The sequence below is a fragment of the Emydura macquarii genome, unplaced genomic scaffold, assembly GCF_026122565.2.
Source record: "Emydura macquarii macquarii isolate MOO-44397 ecotype Brisbane River unplaced genomic scaffold, CSIRO-AGI_Emac_v2 contig_1070, whole genome shotgun sequence".
In the NCBI taxonomy this organism is placed as follows: domain Eukaryota; kingdom Metazoa; phylum Chordata; order Testudines; family Chelidae; genus Emydura; species Emydura macquarii.
Window position 1 is genome coordinate 192,774 of NW_027131207.1, and position 22,352 is coordinate 215,125.

The 22,352-nt window shown below is 41.3% G+C and overlaps 1 protein-coding gene across 2 annotated transcripts in view; it reads left to right on the plus strand.

Annotated features, from left to right (window-relative positions):
* LOC137151447 (cohesin subunit SA-2-like) overlaps positions 1-18,367 on the plus strand; it is an 81,516-nt gene extending 63,149 nt beyond the window's left edge. For both annotated transcript variants that reach the window (XM_067545707.1, XM_067545708.1), the window contains 12 exons: positions 1,475-1,562; positions 2,404-2,484; positions 3,352-3,444; positions 4,731-4,896; positions 7,706-7,857; positions 8,584-8,685; positions 9,999-10,144; positions 10,241-10,369; positions 13,656-13,846; positions 14,635-14,809; positions 15,927-16,020; positions 17,630-18,367. In XM_067545707.1, coding sequence (XP_067401808.1) covers positions 1,475-1,562; positions 2,404-2,484; positions 3,352-3,444; positions 4,731-4,896; positions 7,706-7,857; positions 8,584-8,685; positions 9,999-10,144; positions 10,241-10,369; positions 13,656-13,846; positions 14,635-14,809; positions 15,927-16,020; positions 17,630-17,635 — 1,423 coding nt within the window. In that variant the 3' untranslated portion in view covers positions 17,636-18,367. The remainder of the gene's footprint in view (positions 1-1,474; positions 1,563-2,403; positions 2,485-3,351; positions 3,445-4,730; positions 4,897-7,705; positions 7,858-8,583; positions 8,686-9,998; positions 10,145-10,240; positions 10,370-13,655; positions 13,847-14,634; positions 14,810-15,926; positions 16,021-17,629) is intronic.
* Positions 18,368-22,352: the final 3,985 nt, after the last annotated feature.

Sequence of the window (22,352 nt, forward strand, 5' to 3'; positions counted from 1 at the left end):
GTGCGATAAAGCAGGAATTGCTGTTGGTTGGTTGGCTAATCAAGCTTTCAAAAAAGAATAAAAATAGTCAGTAGGTGCAATGTTTGTGCATAAAGTGGTCAGGTGGAATTCCTTTTATCACAAGTACTTTTTCCTGTTAGTTTCTAGACTCTCCGAAATGTTGGCAGGCTCTCTGTGCATAGAATTCTTTTTGAAATTAATAGTAGGGCTTGAGTGGCAGTAATGAAGTCAATCAGAGGTCTGTACAGGGAGTGCTTATGGAGTCAGGATACCACTGTCTACATGTAAGCCCATTCCTTGGGGCTGTTTCCATATCCTAGTATTGAGACTGACAATCAGCCAATAGAGAAGGCAGTAAGAGCACTATGTTTGACAGCAGGCACAATACGTTAACTCGTTAACAATACATTAATTTGTCAGGTCTCAATCTCTCAAAAAGCAAGTGTCTGAAGCCTTGCTCTCATGTAGTGGAGAGCGCTCTTGCTTGCTCACTTGTATCCCAGTTCTGCAACCATTACTCACCTTGAGTAGGATCTTACCAATGACTTGATTGAGACTCCTCACCAAGTAAGATACTACTGAGTGTGGCAGAACCGGGCCAGGGGCTAGGAGTAGCTTTCCCTTCATCTCACATTGCTGAGATTCTCCCATTGCTTCAAAAAGAGCTCTCAGACAGTTTAAGGCATGAAGCCTGAGATCTTTTTTGGGAAATAGGAGTGTTGGGAAAGAGCGTTCCTAGTTTGTGTGGAAAAAGTGTAGAATTTCAGTTTCCTTTTCCATATTCCCATTCCTTTGATTCACGCAAGTTGCATTTTTGCAGTAGGAGTGTGTGATAAGTTGCATTGTTGAAGCAAGACTGTGTGATAACTGCTGGAACAGTAGGCTATAGTTAATATTGGGCTGTACTAAACCTGTATTTCCCTTTTTCTGTCTGTAACGAGAACTACTTTATACTGGAGGATTTCAGGCATCTCTTTTTAGCAGATTTCACTGTAGAGGAAAAAATTATGACCAGCTTTAACATTTGTCATCAAACTATAGAGAGATCCTTGTGCTTTACCTGCCCACATAGAGTGCATAAATGGAGGCCATTTATTTCCAGATTAATTATATGGATCATAGGGAACAAAAGGATCCAGCATATGAAAAACTGTAATTTTTTGTGCAGTGTTTGTCAGTTAGTTTTCACTGAAAGTCATTGGTATCCATTAGATGCTGGCAAAAAGAATATACGTCTTGCTTGTTCTACTTGTAGGTGAGATTTTTCTTACTTCTCCTAATAAATCTAGGTATCACTGTGAAGGTCATTAGCCTCTCTTCCCCAAATAAAAGCATAATCTCTTTGGTAGCTGTGATTATTGCTTTAGGAATAGGTTGCATGTGGGGAGAAATGGGACTTTTAGAAACAGTAGCTTTTATCTCTTCTCTTTATGATGATCATAGCCTGATATTTCATTTCCTTTTCAACTGGCAGTGCTCATAATCTCACCAAATGGAATCTCTATGGGAAGACTTCAAAGCTGCTGGTTTTTGAGATGCAGTATGGGAGTTTACCTGTTCAGGTAAATGAATGATACTTAGCATTAATAAAGCATTTCTCCTAGTCAGAGTATTTTACAAACATTAACTAAACATTACACCAGCATCCTGTAAGGAAGATGAATGTTGTTATTCCCATTCCACAGCTTGGGAAACTGAGATCCAGAGAGCCAAGTTTATCTGTGGTATAACCCTGTTGAAGTCAGTGGAATTAGGATGTGAATGAATTTAGTGCAAAGTTTACCCAAGGCTATGCTGTGGAGGAGGGGCATTTTCTGAGTCTGGATTAGTCCTTTGCTTAGAATATTAGGGCTTCTCTTTCTCAATTGTGCAATGTCGCTCTGAACAGAGTATTAATAATTCAGGGATTTGCTTGTCACTCACAGATTGAATTTAACCAGAAGGGAAAATATTTCAGACCCATTACTTGCAAAAGGAACTTCAGTGACACCAATTTGCTTTTAACTATTGTCTAAGCTACAAACCTCGAGTTCTCTGTTCAGCTTTAACACTGTGCTGGAGGTAGAAATACTGCCCAGCTTTACAAGCTGATAGCCTCACTGGCCATGCATAACTAGTGCCAGTTAGCAAAACACTTAAGCATGTACTTTGTCTGCATTGAAGTCACTGAGACGTAAGTGCTTTAGTGAAACAAGGGCTTAATCTAGTGTTAAAGTTTCTGAAGAAGTCATGCTTAGTTGCATGTAAACCTACTGAATCTGGTTTTGGGATCTAAATGTCTCATACTGCAGAAATACTAGTATAAGCAGCCTACAGAGTATGAGGTGTTGATTCTTCGTTTTGTACTGAACTTTCACTACAAAGCCTTTCACGTTATTAAAAGATATGTACTTTTATTTCCAGGTTATCCTACCAGCTCTACAGTGCACATACTTTGCTCTCTTATGGCAGCTACATTCAGTTGTGGAGAGGTCTTCTTCCAAGGTTGGCCAGTGCAAATAATTCTGAAACCCAAGTGTTGTCCTTTAAAGATTTAAATTCACTTGCTGTCCTTTGATGGCTGAAGGAGACAAGCTTTCCCAGAATAATGCTATGAACATTTCCTTGGAGAAACTCAATTAGGATTAGGCATTTATCTGTCCTTAGTCTTTAATATTGGAAAAGTGGAGACTTTTAAAAATCTCTTTAAGGGCATAATTAAATTAAACAAGTGCTCATCTGTGTGTGCAGTGCAAAGTTCTGTGTTTCTGAATCCTGGCATACGGTGGAGACCAGGATTGCTTGCTAAATAGATTTTCAAAACAAAACAGTGAAAATATGATATTCAGTGAAAACTTTTGGAATTCAATCTTTACGTATATTTGTGTGTGTTTAATGCACTATGGTACGTATGAAGAATGCCGAGGGAAAATGTTAGGCAATCTCACCATCAGTTTTCTGTTATAATAATGACTCTTTAACTGATATTACTCCGCACCAAAAGCATGCTAAGCACTTCATGGGGTATTTTAGTTTTAAATTACAAAAATGAGAATCTTCATACACTTTGATGCACGTGCAAATAAAAACAACTGTGTAGTTTCTCTGTCTAGAAATTTCTGATTGCATTAAGTATTGCTGCTTTCTTTACTCTGTCCTCTTCCTCTTTTGTACCCGTGTATACAGAATAAGATACTGCCATGGAACTAGCATCTTTTGTTTTTGTTGTTTCAGAAGTGATAGAAGGACTGTAACCATTTGGGGACTGATTCAATAGATGCATATGTCTTGCTGGCATTCCATTCCTGTTCTTGGCTAGATGTCCATGCCCATCATTTCTCTAATCTTTGTTTTTTCTCCATACATTTTCAGGAGACTGTTTTGGCATTGAACAGAGAGTTGAGATTTTTCTGCCAGATTTGTGCATGCTACCTTAGCCATAAAGATAAAGATTTAAGTGAAAAGGTCAGTGGTTTTTTGAGGGCTAGTTTGTTTAATGATGTGTTTTGTTCAGTTCTCCTTTAAATCCTTTTCTTCTTTTATATTTCTTTTTTAATGTCTTATTTTAAAATAAGTGGTGTCCTTGTTAATGTGAGCACTGAACTACCATGGTGCTCTGCACAAGCACAGAGGTACATCGGAGTGGATCCAGTTGCAGGACTTGGGCTGAATTGCAGTGTTAATTAAAACTGAACTGAAAATGTAAACAGGAAGATATTTTTTTCTTCTCACAATAATTTGTGCTAAATGCTGCTACTGGTAAAATCCTTATGCTGCACGTAGCCAGCTCTTTGTTAATAAAATATATTGTAAGAGTTTGCAAAATGTTCTTAAATTTTACATGTAAAGTAATGATGAATAAGACTACTAAAATGCACCATGTAACAACTTCCCCCGTGTCCCCATGACTTTCTCTGCTTCTGGGCTGCCTTCATTGTTGGTCTCTGGCACTGAGGAGAGAAGAGAAGAAGTCTGGAGGTTTGAGGAACTCCTGAGTTCTATCCCAGTTCTGCCATTGGCTGCCTCAGTCTTTCCATCTGTAAAACAGATAACAAAACTTACCATGAAGAGGTGGTGTTGGGATGGACTAATGTTTTTCAAGTGATTTGAAGACTAAAAGTATTAATATGATTATAATAAACTGAAGTCACAATTTGGTGTGTGCTGGGTTGGAGGGGTGGCGATCTGTGACTCAAGGAAACTTAAAAAGGGGCGTGAGGGAGGAAGCAAAAGGTTGCTCTTTTTGTTGCTGATGTGCTGAATGCTCCTTCTAATTTGGGTAGTTGACAGGGCACCTCAGCACATATTATTGAAGTAAATTAAATTTTTGTATTTACATTTGCAGTTCTTTTAATAATCACTGCACTCACTCTTGGTGTCAATGAATTTACTGCTCTCGTTTGTTTATAAATGCCTGAAAAAATGGGTTTCCTTATTGAGAATGTAACTACAGAAATGGAAAATCAGGGACAAAGTGCTCAGTTGTTCAGCTTCCCAGACTTCTTAGAAGAGTTTTTTATACAAGTTTGCAAATCTTCAGCAGATAGGGGTGGGGATTAAACACGCAGCTCTCACAAGGTCTGATCTCCAGAGGGGCTGAGCTCTGGGTACTCCTCCCCCCGAGGACTAGGCCCAAAGACAGAGTTTTGGTCTCATAGGAATAATAGTTGATAATGAAGATGAAAAAATATTGTTCTGGCAGCTTTTGTCCAAATTCCTAAATCCTTGTTTGGCATGTGTGTATGTTACAGGCCTTCATGATACTCTGTGATTTGCTGATGATTTTGAGTCACCAAGGTTCAAGTGATGGTGAAGCTGTAGGACTTCTTCAGTATATTCCCAGTGCATCCCTTCAGTCAAAAATGCTCTTGTTTATCCAGGATCATGTTTTCAGAGAGGAGGAAGAAGAAATCAAAGGTCAGCCACCTTAATCACCAAGAAAGTAAAGTAACATTTGCTGATCCCATTCATCTGCAGCCTTTGACATTGTCAGATGGGAGGGCTGTTAATTTCTTTACATGGCATATGAATACAAACAAAATGGATCACTCAGTATACACTGATTTATGCTGCTGTGGCTTTACCAAAGAAGGTATTGCTAATTGATTGTATGTGGAAGGGGCTGAGGTGGTAGTACAGTGATGGGTGGCACTGTAAAACCCTAAATTCGATTTTTATGGTTTAGAATTATTCTAGTAACCACACTCATGGAGGGATTTTAGGTGAGGAAATGTGAATCAGTTGATGTATAATAGTTCCAAGCCATCCAACTAAGGATTAGCATATATTATTCGAGTGAGTCTGATGTTGCAGAAATTATTATGGTGTTTGCTACTCTTCTATCATTTTCAAACAGATTCAGAATAGTAATGCAAAAATTAGGTTTTGTTGTGAATGATTTTGAAAAGATGCTGCTAATTCTTAATGGCATCAAGGCGGCTGTATGACCTTGACAAACTGGAGAATTGGTCTGAAATCAACAAGATGAAATTCACTTAGGAAGCTGAACAGGATCAGAAATTGGGGCCTGCAACAGAGCCAGTCTCTGGGCAGCCTCATGAATGCAGTGGGCCTGTCGTAGGCTGTCTTATGGGTTACACCACCTGATTAGTTGGAAGGGTCAGCTCACCAGCTCTTAAGCAGCAGTTCAGCAGCTGCTCAAACCATTTGCCTGTGGCTAGGATAGCTCCTGCTCCTGCCTTGTTCCCAACCTTATTCCAGCCCTGCTCTTGCTTTGGACCCAGCCTTGTCTTACTCCAGATAACCCAGTTCTAACCCCTTTGATCTGATTTCTTACCTCTGGCATCTGACTTCAGACCCTGGATGCCAACACCTACTCTAACCACTGGAAGTAAGGCCCCTGGGCATGGCCACCCACATCCTGGTCACTGATGATGACAGATCACAAATTGAGTCTGCGTCAACAGTGTGGCTTAGTTGTGAAAAAGACATCATTCCCAGGTGTATTAGCAGGAGTGTTGTTATGTAAGACACAGGAGGTAACTCCTGCTTTACCTGGCACTGGTGAGGCCTCAGCTGGAATACTTTGTCCAGTTTTAGGCACCAAACTTTAAGAAAGGTGTGGACAAATTGGAGAGAATCCAGAGGAGAGCAACAAAAATGATAAAAATGATTTAGAAAACCTGACCTATAAGGAAAGGTTGAAAAAACGGCATGGTTAGTCTTGAGAAAAGAAGACTGAGGGGGCACCTGATAACAGTCTTCAGGCATAGTAAGGGTTGTTATAATGAGGACTGTGATCAGCTGTTCTCCACGGCCACTGAAGGTAGGATAAGAAGTAATTGGCTTAATCTGCAGCAAGGGAGATTTAGTTTAGATAATAGGAAAATCTTCCAACTATAAGGGTAGTTAAGCACTGCAATAGGCTTCCAAGGGAGGCTGTGGAATCTCCGTCATCAGAGGTTTTTAAGAACAGATTGGACAAACACCTGTCAGGGATGGTCTAGGGTTTACTTGGACCTGCCTCAGTGCAGAGGACTGGACTAGCTGATCTTTTGAGGTCCCTTCAAGCCCTGCATTTCTGTGATACTCATCCAGCAACCTGCTCTGAGGATCTGAACACCAGGAGAAACATATGTTCATTTCCTCAATCCTCCCAACAAAGGGTCCAAACTCACTATCCTACTCTCTCTCCCCTACAATAAACTCCACAAACTCCATCCAGGAGTGATTCCTTGTCTTTTCTGTCCCATGGGCCCATCTGTCTGTGCTATCTGGCAACTGCTCCATGTCAGTTCTGACCCTGACAATCCTTTACTCCTGGTTAACCTATCCACTTCTCATTGGTTCCTAGGCCACAGGCTGCGTTTGAGAGCCAGAAACAGGTCACATGGGATTCCTAGGCCAGAGATCAGGGAAGCTTTCTGCAGTGAGGGGGCAGAATTCACTCGAGGCAAGAGTCTGCCTTCCCATACTTTCCTTCTGCAGGTAACTCTCGCCAAGCATCTTCAGCAACCAGACTGGCAAACTGTAAAAGCAATTGGTTCCCAAATTTGTTATTTGTATTGAAGGAACACCTGGGAGCCCCAGTTATGGACCAGAATCCCATTGTGCTAGGCACTGCGCGCACACAGAATAAAAAGACCTGTCTCAGAGAGTTTACAATCTAAGTAGGTGTCATCCACTTGGGAACTAACCATTTTCCAAATGCTTTATGTTCACAGTTATCTTTAAAACCTTTTTTTCCCTTCGCTGTTGTTGAAAACCACTTGAAAACTTGCAGCTGAATTCTTCTCTCGCAGGGTGTGCATACTGCTTTATTTCTGTAGATTTACTCTTGAACTGAGTGCTGGACCACTGGCATTGATTTCTTTTAAGAAAAAGATGTGGATATGGTGCATTGGTCTTTTTCGGTCAGATGTGTTTGGTTTTTGTTCAGTGCTGCTATATTTTGGTCCTGTCCAACAGCCATAGCCAGGATCTTACAAGGAGATTCTGACTGCTAGAAATGTGAAATCCCTACCGATATCAGAATAGAAAAGGATATGCAAATGAGTAGTTTGCTGTCATCAGCTGTGAACTTTGAAATGGAAATAAACCTATATTCTCTGATAAGGAAAGAAATGAGCACAAGCGGACTACTGTCTGTTGTTTAGAGAGTTGACTGAACGTCTGAGTTTATGTTATTCGGATTAAAGTTGGTCTTAAAAATAAAATACATTGAGTAAAATATTAGAACAAAGCCTTAGCATGCTTATTTCCCTAGACTTGACAGAAGAAGAGGAGAGGAAAAAGGAGGACTACAAACTGAATGATTTGCACAGGAGGCGGAGTCTTCTTGCAGTCTATTGCAAGCTAATTGTGTTTACTGTGGTGGAGATGTCTGCAGCTGCTGAGATCTATAAGCACTATATGAAGGTAACACTTAGCTTTTGAAATGCATTTACACCTTTAAAGCGACTCTAGCGCTTGTGGAAGGTGATAGATTAACAGCTGCAGTGGCCAGAGTCATCTGTTCCTTCACAAAATGGTTGCAGAAATGAACATTAGGAGTGCAAGCTTCTCCCACTGCTCTGCTAATGTACCTCGAAGTAGAATGAATGGTTACTAGGTGAGAGGGTAATTTAGTTCCCTGCTCATTAACTCTCTGGCTTCTGTACAGACTGCCAGAAAGGTGCCATTTATGACTCTGACACTTGGTCACTAGGATCACTCTAGACTTGAGTGAAATGAATATGGCTTCAACAGCCATCTGCTGATGATGATACTTGGTCTTCACATGGCCTGGGGCAGATGTGATTCAGTAACTTAGGTGTGAAAAGCTCCATATTCTATTTCCAACTCTGTTTAAGTGATTCAGTCCTATTGTCATAATAATACCCACTATTTTATAATACTTTTTCATCCATAGATCTCATGGTACTTTACAAAGGAGCATAAATAAAAGTATCCCTATTTTTCATATGAAAACTTTAGTAAAAAATGTTCCCTTTAGCAAGATATCTAGAAACTGGAATATTTTATGAATTGTTCAGTTTTTCTTAGCATCCTCTCTGTATTGGGAGCGTACCCCACACATATTGTGTATTCACCGTGCTGTCGTAAGGTAATGACCTTTCTGTTGTGTTTTGTTGGCACTAATAGACCTACAATGATTTTGGAGACATAATTAAAGAAACTCTGAGCAGGACGAGGCATAACAACAAAATTCAGAGTGCCAAGACATTGATCCTCTGCCTGCAGCAGGTAAGAGTAGTGCAAAAGCAAGGGGGTTCTGATTAAAGCCATCCCCACACTATAATTTTTATACACCTTGTCATAGTTATTCAAACTACTGTAAAGATGGAGCCAGAAAGTCACTTTCTTAAATTCATGTAAGTGTTTTTCATTGTCAAAGCACCTTATGAGCCCTTTGGCTTCAGAGTAAAAATGTAATTATTTTTTGCCAAACCCCTGATCTTTTAGGATTGTTAATATTCATGTAATATGGCATGTGTCTTGTGTTGCAAAACACAAATTAAAGGCCTCTTCCTACATGGTGCTGAGCAGACTCAACTCCCACTGCAGCTGAGGGTGGTTGCCATTTCTCCAGAGGTGTTCAGTGCCTTCCGGGGTCAGGCCCCAATTGTTTCTGTGCCTGACTAGAGAATTTAAATTACATTTTTATTTAAGAAATTGGACACACGTGATGATGCTCACTGCTCTTCTGGTTACGCCAACTTTGCTATAGCTAGAGTAGTATTGCATCTGATAATCTGTTTTAGCAACTACTCTAATCTGGTTTCTTCATGGACATCTGTTTTCCCAGCATCCATGCCATACTCTCATTTGCAGAACAGAGTCCTCCTAGAGTGATTGATACATGAGCTCTGCTGACTTCACACCCTTCACCAGGAACTTAGATTCATGACCCAACCCTTGAAATATGAGATACATTGGGTAAGCAGCGTTTGGCCACATATATTCTGCTCACATAGTCAGAAAGTCTGTGTTAGATGTCACACAGATAACTGGCCCAGGCTGGGCTTTTGTAGACCTTCAAACTTCACAGGTCTAAGGGAACAAACTATCTACATGTTCTATTAGGAAAAACTTGGCAATAAGGTCTGTGGCTCTCTTTTGGCTCAGTCCTGCTCCCAACTATGTGGGCAAGTGTTGCTGCCTCTCTTGCAAATCTAGCACCATGTATCCATGCTCTGATTTTCTGTAACCCGAAGGGTTGGAGTGAACTCTCTGATCAGATGCACTGACCTCAGTGGGAGTTGAGGGCACTCATCACCTTGCAGGATTAGAGGCCTATGCGTGGAGGGCTGTGTGTTAATGTGACCTTACCTGCTAAGCAGAATGGTATCCCTTTGCAGAGATTTCCCCATGCAGTGTTCACTCCTTGTAAGTTTGTTCCAAATGAGTGTGATTCTTCAACAAATGAATTTGTTTTATGCTTGATGGTTTCCTTTGAAAGGCTTCTCTCTGCACGAGGCAATTGTTGTATGGCTGGTGTGTTCTCCTTGTGCTTTTGTTTCCTGGAAGATGACATGTTGATGTTTGTGGTTTTGTAGCTGTTTCAGAAACATATCGAAACCCATGGGAGTACCAACAACATGGATTTGTCTTTCATGAACATTAAAGAACTTGCTCGTCGCTTTTCACTAACATTTGGCTGGGATCAGGTGAAATCCAGAGAATCAGTAGCCATGATACACAAGTATGTGCCATATAACTCTATATTGCCCGGAGTGTTGCTTTTGTTTGTTTTCTCTTTTAAATTACCTTGTCCCTCTTGTGTTTTCCTCTCTAACAGAGAAGGAATTGAATTTGCCTTTCAAGGAGCTGCTGGAGTGGAAGGGAAATGCCTACCTCCCAATTTAAGCTTTCTATTAATCATCAGTGAATTCTCCAATAAGCTACTAAAGCCTGACAAAAGACTAGTGTAAGTTACCTTCATTGATTACTGCCAGACAAGTGAACTTAGGTGATGTGTGCCATATGCAGCACTTACACACAGTCATGCATAGATAGTGTTTGAACTGTGTATCTTTGTGGAGGGGGTCATTTGATCTGTATTGTTGGAAGAAAGATAAGTACTTGAGCCATTCTGGCCAACTTTGGAAATCTGTTTGGTTTCCCATTAGAAGCGTGGATGATGGGACACTGTTTCAGTTTTGATTTCTTTTCCATTTCACTCTGTGCTAGCAGTTTTTTGAGGTCATACATCTACATACCTGATCTAGTTCCTTTTTAGCCATAACTACAGCCAAATAAAGGTGTTTAAAAAGAATGTCCCTGGGGAAAATGGTGTTAAGACTGTGTACGAGGGAGGGAGGTTCAGTGGCTGGCAGGAGCAAATGGAATACTTTTTTTAAGGGTGGTCTCAAATGTTAAATAAACAGTTTAAGTTCTGTACTTGAACAAAGCAGAAGAAGTTGAGATAGGGCTAATACATTGACAATGGAATGGAAGGAGCTAAAATCACAATCCATATGACTGGGGCAGACCAGCTTCTCTTAGGATTTTGTTATAAAGTGGATTGCAGGAAAATCCGCACCCCTGAGCGACGCAATTATACCGACCTAACCCCTGCTGTAGACAGCGCTATGTCGACAGGAAGGCTTCTCCCATCAACATAGCTACTGCCTCTTGAGGAGGTGGCATACCTACAACGATGGGAGAAGCTCTTCCATTGGTGTTGATAGCAACTTCATTAAGCGCTACAGCAGCACCACTGCACCTAAGTGTAGACCCTGCTTCCTTAGTCTCTGCTCTTTATCTCTGGTACTGCAGGAGCTCCTTCCTCCTCTCTGTCCCTTGGTTCATTCCATTCCATTCCTTCTCTTTACTTCTTTAATGAGTGGAACTCCAACTTAGACTTCTGTAGCTGCAGTTTTTTCTTTGAGACTTGTAAAATCAATCAAAACATAGAAATCTCTGTTACACACTTTCTAAGAAGAAAGTCTCTTATAAGACTCGGATGCTTATGATTAAATATGAATAAATAATTATGAATTTCTGGACAATTTACAGTAGTGCCAATAAGTAAAGTTTCATGACAGAGAAGAAACCAGGCAAAAAGAAGAAAAAAGCATGCTGCCTGCATCCTGCTATGCTCCATGTAATTTGGTCACTACTGGGTGCTTACAGCTTATTGGTTATAGCATCAGCCTGGGTTGAATTGGAACTGATCTTTCATGGAGAGCTTCCAATAACTCATGTGTGCCAAGGATCAAGAGTGGTAAGATGTTTAGCCTCATGCTACTTTTAATCCTTGACAAAACAAAATTTATTAAAGATTCAGTTACTCACAGAATGCATAATGAGAAATTATTAAGATATAAAAATGCACTGTGCAGGGGGGAAATGTGTAATGTGCAGATTCCCCCCTTTTTTTTATTGTGGCCTCTGATTGATTGATTTTGATCAGTCTATAATTAGTAGTAATTTTCTTTTCTGTTCTTCCATTTTTGCCAGCCAGGATCTCTTATCTGTACCACTAGATTTTACCTAACACAAACTTCTGTTTAACTCTGCCATCGCTATGTTTAAGTGATCGTTCTCTTCCATATAGTGATTTTTTCCTCCAGGTGGATTTTTGTTAATCCAGCCTTGCAAAACTCTATCTACCTACTTGCCTTAGGAGTAGCTCTTTTTTAAAATGACAAAGGAAAATATTTCATCATCAGGGTGGGCAGACTGGAATTTTCGTGATGATTTTCCAAGGCTGTGTCTAATTTTTTTCCCAGTGTGTATATTTCAAGAAAACAGGAATATTTCTACTGGTTTTCTCATTTTTTGATCACTCTTCTGAGGAACCAAGTAAGATGTAACAGTCTCAGAGTTTATCTCAAGCGGCCTTTGACTTGCCTACCTCTGTAAAAATAAATGGAAAACAATATAGTTAGTGAGGAGGGGGAAATTGCAATTTTGTATACAAATCTACATTCAAGCCATGTTTCTAAAGTAACAGTTTCTATTCTGGGAGGCTCAAAATGCCTTGCAGGGACTGGAGATTATATTTCCTTTTGGAAATATTTAGGTTTAGTTGCATCATAAATTACAGGATGGAATGTTTTAAGTCAACATGAACTTTTGAAAATAAACGTCTGGTTATTTTCATTTTTATTATTAATCAGGTACAGGACTGGTGTACAGATCTGTATAATATTTCTGAATGTACCTATAACACAACATACAGAATAAGGACGTTTGTTAGAAAGGAGTATATCCAACACATTATAAGTTGGAGTTTAGTGATAAAATATTTTACTTGTCAGTAGGTGTTTGCCACAAACTATACCTAGAAACAATTTATTAAATAAAAAGTAGCGCTAGGGGCCTGATCCCTGAATATAGGAGTCTTTCCATTGATATTACTGGGAGTTGGATTAAACTCTAAAACATTAGTTACAATATACACTTGTTTGAATCCAACATATTCCATAACCCGTGTTTTGAGTCTCCATTGCTTCCTGAGTGCATGGCTCTAATCATCTGATTTAGCGCCTGCCCCTTTCTCCCAGGACTGTCTTTTTCTTGTTTTGATGAAAGCTCTGATATTTTCTGGGCTGCCTTCCAAATCAGAGTAATACTGATATACAATGATAATTAAAATAATTATAATATAATTAATTATATTACAATTTATAAAATTGTCAGTGTGTGTGTGTGTTCTAACATGAGATCTGGTTTATAGCACTGGCTGGATTGGAAGTGATGAGCTACAGCCGAAAGGCATTGAGCCCCTGGTTTCTAATTCTGAGTTCTGAAGCAACATTTTATCTTGTTATTAAATCAAAGGGAGTGTGTCTCAATTAGGTTTGCCTCCACTCTGCAGTAGAGGCAGAATTAGACCTTTCAGTTGCTGGGAAGGGTTTATCTTTCAAGAAAATAACCCAGTAAACTGCTGGAAGCAGCAACAAGCAGTTACTTTCCCACTGCTAGTGTAGGAAATTGTATTAAAAGACGGATGTCGCGCCGTAATTATTGGGAATCAAGAGTTGTTTGTAATGTAGTAAGCAATCTTTCAGCTTCCGAAGCACTCGCACTGATTTGTTTTCCCGGAAAGGGGAGCCAGGCCCTCCCTTTTTCTGTTGCTTGATAGATCTGGTCCTGCCTCCCCGGTTGCAGAGCAGAGGAAAAAACCCAAATATAGGAAGGGCTAGCCTGGATAGCCACAGAAGAGACTTTGATTTTTCTTGCAATTCCTTTTCACTTTTTTGCAGATATGGTTACCTGCAGAGGTATATAACAGAGCCAATGTCTTGCAGAGGAGATGAATGGCACCCCTTGGTTTGCTACAGGAACTCTTTGCTGGCAAATGAAGATGAGGAGAGTTCTGTTATCACCAGTTTAAGAGAATGGTCATCCATAAGCAGATCTAAGACATGTTCTTTTAAAAGAAAATTATCTAATGGTATGAAAATTCCATCATCTTGTTGAATCTGATTTGCTGAATCCTTAGTAAAAATGGATTTCTTAACATATTGCATTAAAACACTACAGTGCATGGACTGTTGTAGACTTGACATTCTAAACCCTATTTTTTTCCCTTCAGATTTGTTGTTTTCGTCATTCACTAGAGAGAGGCTTGGGTCCACTGATCTGAGTATGAGAGTCAGAAACTCTTTCTATTCCCTGCTGCTATTCACTCCTTCTGTAGCCTTGAGCAAGTCACTTAACTTCTTAGCCTCATTTTCCCCATGGGGAATATTTCTTGACTCCGCACAGTGGTGTAGTGAGAATTAGACAAATTGTACGCAGCCCTTGTTAATGAACACAGATATTTATGGAAGTGCTAAAAATAGATTCTTACTGTTGCCATTTTTGAGATGTATTCTGTTAGGAGAAACAAAAGGAATCCAGAGGGGCTACATGCACAGTTTGTGCAGAGCTGACAATGCCCTCTGGTCTGGGGGCAAGAGTCAGGGCCCAGAAATCCAGGCTAGGGGCCTCAGATATGTTGTGCAAAATTAACCACTGGCCATCCATTTTTTTGGTATAGATTTTAGCTGGGTCATCAACACAATGGAATTTTAAAATGAATGTCATGCTTGGAGTGTCTCCATGAATTTGGCTTCCATAATGACTGCACCATTGTAAAAAATGTGGCTTTTTCCTCTATCTTGGATTGTGTGAAGTATTCTTCTCCCAATGTCTCAGAGAACGAGCATGAAGAATAGTGCTATTGATTGTCTGCTACAGGGTCCCTGACTGAAACCAGCCACACTGAGACAACAAGCAAGACTCCAGACTTACAGTGTGCTCCAGAACTCACTTCCGCAGCAGGGAAAAGCAGAAAGAGGTTGAAGTCTCAAGATACATGTCTCCAAGAATGTCTGCCATTCCTTGGCCCAGCAGGGCTAAGCAGAAGACATAGGTGAGGGTAAAATGGTTTGCAAACCCCTGTGAGAGCTGGGATGTATCAAATATGCAGACTACAAAACTGTGTGTAATTATGGGCTGTCTTACACTTCCCTCCTTGGGGCACTCCTTGTCTTCTGAGTGCTGCCACCAAGCAGTCGCCTGGGGCCATAGGCTCCTTCTGATTCTGTGTTCTCATCTTGGACTGACTGGGAGTGAACAGCCCTGTCCCCGCCCCACCAAGACTCCCATTGTTCTTTAGTCCGACAGGCATATGGAGAAGGAAGAGGAGGCTTTCTGCTTGACTTCTTTTGTTCCCATTCCCTTGAAGGGGCTGCAGTGGGAAGAATAAGGCTTTCCAGCCCCATCACCTAGATATTAATCACTCTCTAGCTCTTTATGGGAGCGAAGGGAGCTTCCCAGGTACCAGTTGCTTCCCAGCCCTGGGTTTGGGAGTGAAGAAGGGTGTTTTTCCACCCCATCCCCAGGTCCTCATAGCGGGACTGGAGAAGGAGACATTGTCTTGGCCTGAGCAGCTCTGCTGCTGTGTTACTGGTGAATTTCCTTCTGCAGGGCCAGGGCCTGAGGCCAAATGTGTGGGAGAGTTCCACACACATGACATAATGGAGGGAGTGCCAAAACAGAGCCTCTGACTAGAATCCACGTGCCATCCAGTGCCCCAAGGAAACAAACAGAGACAAATATTTTCTCTGTCATGTCTCAGGTACAGAAATCTTAAACATCCCTTGTAAGGTTAAAAGGGAAAACACAAACTCCAGCCAGAAATGCAATTTTCAGGGTGACAGTGCCTCCTTCCCCCTTAAATGGATTTACTGAACAGACTCAGAGGTGGTTTGCTTTATTTTTCTTACACTTTGCTGTTGTCTGATGCTGAGCTGCACAAATCAAAATTCGTTTTTAACCCAATATAATGAAGCTCTTCCTCACTTTGGGCCAAAAACTTTGGGCTTCCTTATTCAAGCATCCTAAAAACAACTCATATCATGTGGAGGCAGGCTTTAAAATCTGCCCTTTTTTCTAGCGCCGCAAACAAAACACGACCAAAGTAGAACTCCTTCAAAAGGAAGGGTGTTTCTAGGCCTGGAACTAAACTGCTCGGCTTTTCATTTCAGCCAAGATGTGATCAAGGCAGAAGGCTTCTCAGGAAATAGTGGAGGAAAAGACATCGATGAAGATGTGGATGTGGACGTTGTTGGCGCAGACCAGGTGATGGTTGTTTAGTTTCAGCTTTTCCAAATTTGGACAGTTGTACTCAGCTGTGTAGAGAGAAAAGTGATAGTACATAACCCAAGTTTGCCTTTGCTCCGCTGTGTACCTGTCCCCTTTTACAGCTGTTAGGAGAGGGGAGAAAGAAAGAGTGGGCATTTTTCCCCCAACCCTAGCTTGACACAGGTCTCTCCTTCTCTTGTATGTCTAAGGAGCCTTTCATAGTAACATCTAGGTCCTGTTACATACATTAAAAGTTGTCAAAGATCTTTCAAGAGAATGAACCAATTCCCGTCCCACAGACTTTGGAAGCCACTTGCTTGGGAGCAGTTGGCTCTTTCTGGTCTACAGCAGGGATATGTTGTGGAGACTGTGCTGCAGGTTGGCTGTTAGGGGAATGTCTGCAGAGAGCAAGGAGCTGGATCGTTGGTGACATTGAGTTCCACAGCCAAGAGCCCTGTATGTAGAATTCCTTGCTGCTGTTCATTTTGCATTGAACACTGCTGTTGAGAAAAACTCATCCCCAAAGTGTTTTGGGGCTTTGAAGGTAAGTATCAAGATATTGTGGGAATGGACTGGAAGCCAGCGTAGATCATGAAATATCAGCAAGTGCTCTGACTTGTTTGCTTCACTTGGAATATTGGTTTGCCTTGTCTAGTTTGCTCCACCTGGATCTTAGCTCCTTAGCATCCAACAGCAGCGATCCTCTTAGCTTTTAAGGATTTTTTTTTTTACCCTTTAGGGCAGCAGCGTAATGTCCAACCAAGCCCCCTAAATATAAACATCACCTTTCAAAAAATCCCATTTAATTCTATTTCTTAGCCTCAATTCATCTTGATAGATAATCAAGTTTCCCATGCAGCAACTGCATCCTCACTAGCCCCTTGAAGCAGGTGAGCAAACTACCTTTGCTGCCTTGTTTAAGGGTTAGTGGGCTCAGCAGCTGCAGAAGGTGTGCATTTCCTGCAGGTTGTTCTCCTTATAATCTTCTTTCCCCTGACTTGGTCTCCTTTTAGAATTTAAACTCTGTGTTGAACAGTCATTTTTGGAGGTGGTGCAGGCAGAAGTGATTTGCAAATGGCTTTTTGCCCTTGTGATTCTCTCCAACCTTTCCAGATGTGTTTGTTAAAGGACTTTTTGACTTTCAGGTATTTCTGCTCTGGAGTTCAACAGATTACTTGCTTTTGCATTTGACTGTTTTTTCTTCTTTTTTCTTCTTCCCAATCTTTGATGGTTCTTCTCCAGTGAGATTAGTGACAGGAATGCCCTGAACCCGTGCTATTGCGATAACAAGTTCTATGTATGGGTGGTGGGTGTGGCCCCCTCAAAATCCTGCAGCTTTGTTTAATTTTCAACCAGTGGTTTGGCAGATGCTGTGTCTGCCCCCATAGTTCACTCACACTACCCGCAAGCCTTCCACATTATAGCAGTGTTTCCCTCCTTCTGCAGAAGATCAAGTATGGTGGTCTCCTGAGCCAGTCATGGCAGAGAGACAAAATGAAATATCACTCCAAGTGAGCTCAGACCCTTAATTCTGGCTTCAGACTTGCTCCTCCTATACAATGTTTTCTTACTAATGTTACTTATTTGAACTTTTTTGTTTACATAGAATTGAGGCGGAGGAGATGGAGGATTAAGAACATGTTGCCATTTTCTGTGCAGGCTGGACAGCTGGTTAGTTGAAAAATCTATTTTTCCTGGTTTTGATCTCCAAGTCAACTGGACAAAGATCTTTGGCTACTTAATAGCTAAATAGCAAATGACGCCCCAGCCAAATCTCCAGCGTTAGCTCTGCAACTGGATGCAGTCATTACCACTATGGTAAATTGTTCCGGAGTTACTTCTGACCTGGCTGCTGGCAATATGGGAGTTAGGAACTCTAACTGAACATCACTGATTTCCCATTCCTCCATATTAGCGTGGGAATTTTTATAAGACATGGGGCTTGTTTAAATATAGTAACTATAATTGCCTGCAAGACAGTCGGTTTTGTCAGTATTTTGGGTGGGGCAACATTCTGTTGGGCACCCACGTCAGTGCTGTGAGGCAACAAATTCAGTTCCCCAGCCCCTTATCCGTAAGTGGCAGAATGCTCAGTGACCAGAGAGGGAACACAACGCTCCTGCCCCAAGGAATTGGATCCTGCCTTGTTCCAAAAAAACAAGGTAACTAGGCCCGGGGAGTGGAGCAGCATGCGTGAGACAGGGAAGAGATGCTAGGAGGACATTTATATGTGCAGTGGGAATTCGTGGTTTCTCAGATTTGTACTAAAAAAACAACAATTGAAGAGTACAGTGTATATGTGGACTTTTAAAGAATAAAGCTTTTTTCCATTGAGTATTTCAAATGGTTTTGGTCACTGCTGCTATCAGGTTTTTCATCTATTCATTGTAAAGGTGAACTGATCCCTAAAAGGCAGCTTGAGAGTTCCAGTTTGCTCCTGGACTTTTAACAGCTTTCCAGGGCCCTCTAAACTGCCTGGGGCTTTTCCTCCCACCAGCTTTGTTAATTTCAGATTTGGGTTTGTTTTTTTTCCTTGTTTGATTGCTAGTGGTACGAAATACACAGTGGCAAAACCAAACTGGTCCTTCTTCCTTTTTTGAAGTTATAATACTCTTTCAATGCAGCATGTTTGAGGTGGAGAATTAAGTGAACCAGTGCCAAAAATCCCAGCTCTTCCCTACTCAACTGCCAAAACCCACTGCTTGCATCTCCTCTTTCGAGAACACTCCTGTAATCAATGCGTTAGTTAACACCACCTTATAATGGAAAAATTAAGGTCAGTAGGATAGAAACGTAAAACTCTGCCCCTTGCTGAATGCACCTGAGTCTGCCACTGGATTTCCATGGTGCTACCATGTTCAGTCAGAGCAGGTTAGAGCACAGAGGGGCTTAGCTCTACATAAAGCCAGGTAGCTTAGTTCACGTATAGGGTAAGTTATACACTTAACGTCTGTCATACCCTCTGCTTCCACATGTTATTGCTCTCAAAGGACTTTATTCTTCTCTTATAGACAACGCCCATGTAGCTGTAGAACCAAATCCCCATTGATAGAGGAGATGTGGGTCACTGCTGGCATTTGCTATAAGGCTACTCCGGTCAAAACTATGAAGCAGTGAAACAGCTGCTCAGGCTGTGTAAGTTTAGGAGATAGCAGTTGCTATTTCAAGATATGTATGAGAAGAACTACAGCTATGAAGATGAGCTAAGAGACTGAGTGGTTGTTTTGCCTGTTGTCCCTTTTGGGGCACTGTTTCAAGAGTATATATTTAAGTTTACATAGCAGGCCAGGCTGCAGAACAGTTCATTTAGCCCTTTTGCAACAAATCTGGAAAATGAGTCATTAGCAACCCCAGCATCCTACTTTACCCTACGGGTGACAGATGTACCAAAAATAAAAGTTATTTTCCAGCCACTAGTTAACAAATTGTGTTTTTGTGATGGATGCTTTAGAAAAGGACTACATTCTACCCATAATTACATCTGGCAGGCAATTTGGTTTAGGCACCTCATGGATTGCATAGTCCACGCTGGACTTGCTTTCACAAACATGTAAATGGCAGCCTAAGACACAGATTTAACTTCCTAAAGAAAACACAAAGGTGTGTACTATGAGGCAAGTATTTACATAACATCCTTTTGCGCAGGGGCAGTCATTCATTCTGAGCTAGTGGATCAGGTTTAGTTAAAGTTAGAAACATGACCTCACTCTCAGCCTCTAGCTGATGAGCTAGATAATCCACTATAGATTGAAATAGCAGGTATCCGTGCTAGGCCCATCCCTCACAAGACCTGTCCAGACACATTAAATCAGTGTACCTAAAAGCATCTTCTGTTCTGAAAAGATTTGCATTATGTGGACTCACTATCTTCCTATCCCCTTCCATTCATTGTAGCTCTACAAAGTTGATAGCTATAGGACAGTAAGATGATTTTATTTTGGTTCATATATTGTTAGCGTTAAGTTCAAACACTAAAACCAAATTCTATCTTCAGTTATAGCTGTATAGAGTTATTGAAGAGAATGGGGATCGACTGTACAAATATAATTAAAAGCAGGATTTGGCCTATAGTAGGAGAGCTACTTACCTGTCCAGTAATTAGAGTTCAAAATGTTTTGTCATATGGGTGTTCCAATTCAGGTGTGTGGGCAGCTGTCCCGTCTTGGAGATTTTTAGTGAGTAGCGGCCCCAGGTCCAAGCCTGTGCCTTACACGTCCTCATATGCCAGCCACTATATTAGAAGCAGGGACCCATCACTGCTCCAGTTCCTTCTCTGTTAAGCTGTCCAGGCAGAGGAGAACTCAGAAGCAGAGGGAAAGGAAAGTGGGTAGTGGAGCACCCACCGGCACAAAGTATTTTGAAGACCTCCAGTTTCTGTACAAATTATTGTCCCTATGAATGCTCTGTGTTAGGTGAGTCGGGAGCAGTGCCCCAGTTACGGAGGAAGGGTACTGAGACACTCAGCACAGTTTGGAGAACAGCCGCACTAGAGGCTTTATCTGCTTCTGAAGCATGATGGATAGCACATTGCTAAGAAAAGGTATGCATCGGCGACTGCCTTGCAAATGTCTGCAACTAGTATGTTCTTAAGTAGGGCTAGAAAGGTGGATTATACTCTGTTGGAATGGACTGTCAACTGAGGAGGATGGACCCCAAAAGCTTTGTAACACATTTAGATGCATCCTGATAGAAAGTTTGTGGGGAAATCAAAACTCCTTTCATCCTTCCTGCAAAGGAGATAGACTCTAGGGAAAGCGCTAAAGGGTTTAGGCCTGTCAAGATAGAAGGCACATCCACACTATGGAAACTGGCTTCTTTCCTTCACATATGGGGTTTGGAGTAAAAACCTTGTAATCCCACATGTTCACTGATGTGGAAGTCTGATGACACTTTAGGGAGGAAGCAAGAATGGAGGGATGTAGAGTCACTTTATTGTGGTAAAATAATGTGCATGGTGGATCAGACATAAGTAATGGGGTTATACCAGAACTAGATGGCATTCATCCAAAAAGTAGTTATGCAATTTCCCATTTGAGTTCCAACTGTGATATGTAACCTATCTAAATCAGCTTCTGTGTACCTGATGACTGGAGGATAGCTAATATGATGCCAATTTCTAAAAGGCTCCAGGGGGATCCTTGCAATTATAGACCAGTAAGCTTAACTTCAGTACCAGGTAATTTGAGCTTCTATTATGGTGTTTTTACATTTCCATACAGCTTGCAGGAATCTCTCTCGTGACAGTTCCTTTTAATATCCATTTAACTAGCTTCCTTATTTTTGAGTAGTATCCATTTCTGAAATCAAATGCTACTGTAGTGGACTTCTTTGGTGTTTCCCCCTTTCTCACACAACGATGTTACATTTAATTATATTATGGTCGCTAGTTGAATGGGTCAGCTACATTCACCTCTTGGACCAGATCCTGTGTGCCCCTTAGAACTAAATCAAGAATTGCCTCTCCCTTTGTGGATTCCAGGACTAACTGCTCCAAGAAGCAGTCATTAATGCTGTCTAAAGACTATTTCTACAGCCTGTCCTGCGGTGACATATATCCACTCAGTATGGAGATAGTTGAAATCCCCCATTAGGATTGAGATTTTTATAGCCTCTCCTCTCCCTGAGCATTTCACAATTACCATCCTGGTCAGGGCTTGGTAGTATATTCCGAAAAAGTCCTGGAGGTGAGCTCCCAAACCAAGCATGGAGGAGTCTGTATTCATGATTTTCAGGCATGGGATGGACGTGAGAATGGGACTCATACAGAAACTTGAGCAAGATGCTGTATCAGTTGCACCAAGAGAGACCTGCAAAGCTTCAGTCAACTGACACTCAGAGATGTGGGCGAGAAAATGGTCCTAGTTACATGGCAGATGGGTCAATAAAATGAGAGAATATACTATAGTCATATTTTACCAACAAGGGTTGGTAGGTAGTGATCTGAATTGTACAGCTGAAGAGTAACGCTTGTGGCCAAGCAGTTCCAGGTGCTTGAGATCCTTGCAATGAAGAGTTGATCTGGACTGATGTTTGTTTCTCTCAGCTGCATTACTCAGAGAATTTGGGGGTGGATTAGGAGAAAGATACTCTGAGCCCTTGGCTAGCATGTAGTACTTTGTGTTAGTCCTCTTGCACATAGGCAGAATGGTAGGTCTTGTTTGGGATGGGCTGGTGACAGGAAGGCATTGTGAAAAATATTGGAACCATATACAGTATCTTTAGGGTAACACTGTATTAAGTTTATGAATTACGTATCACTGTGAGCAGGGATTGTATGCAACTGTGCAGGGTGGCAAAGGGTTGCCACTGTTCTGCCAAAGAACAGTCAA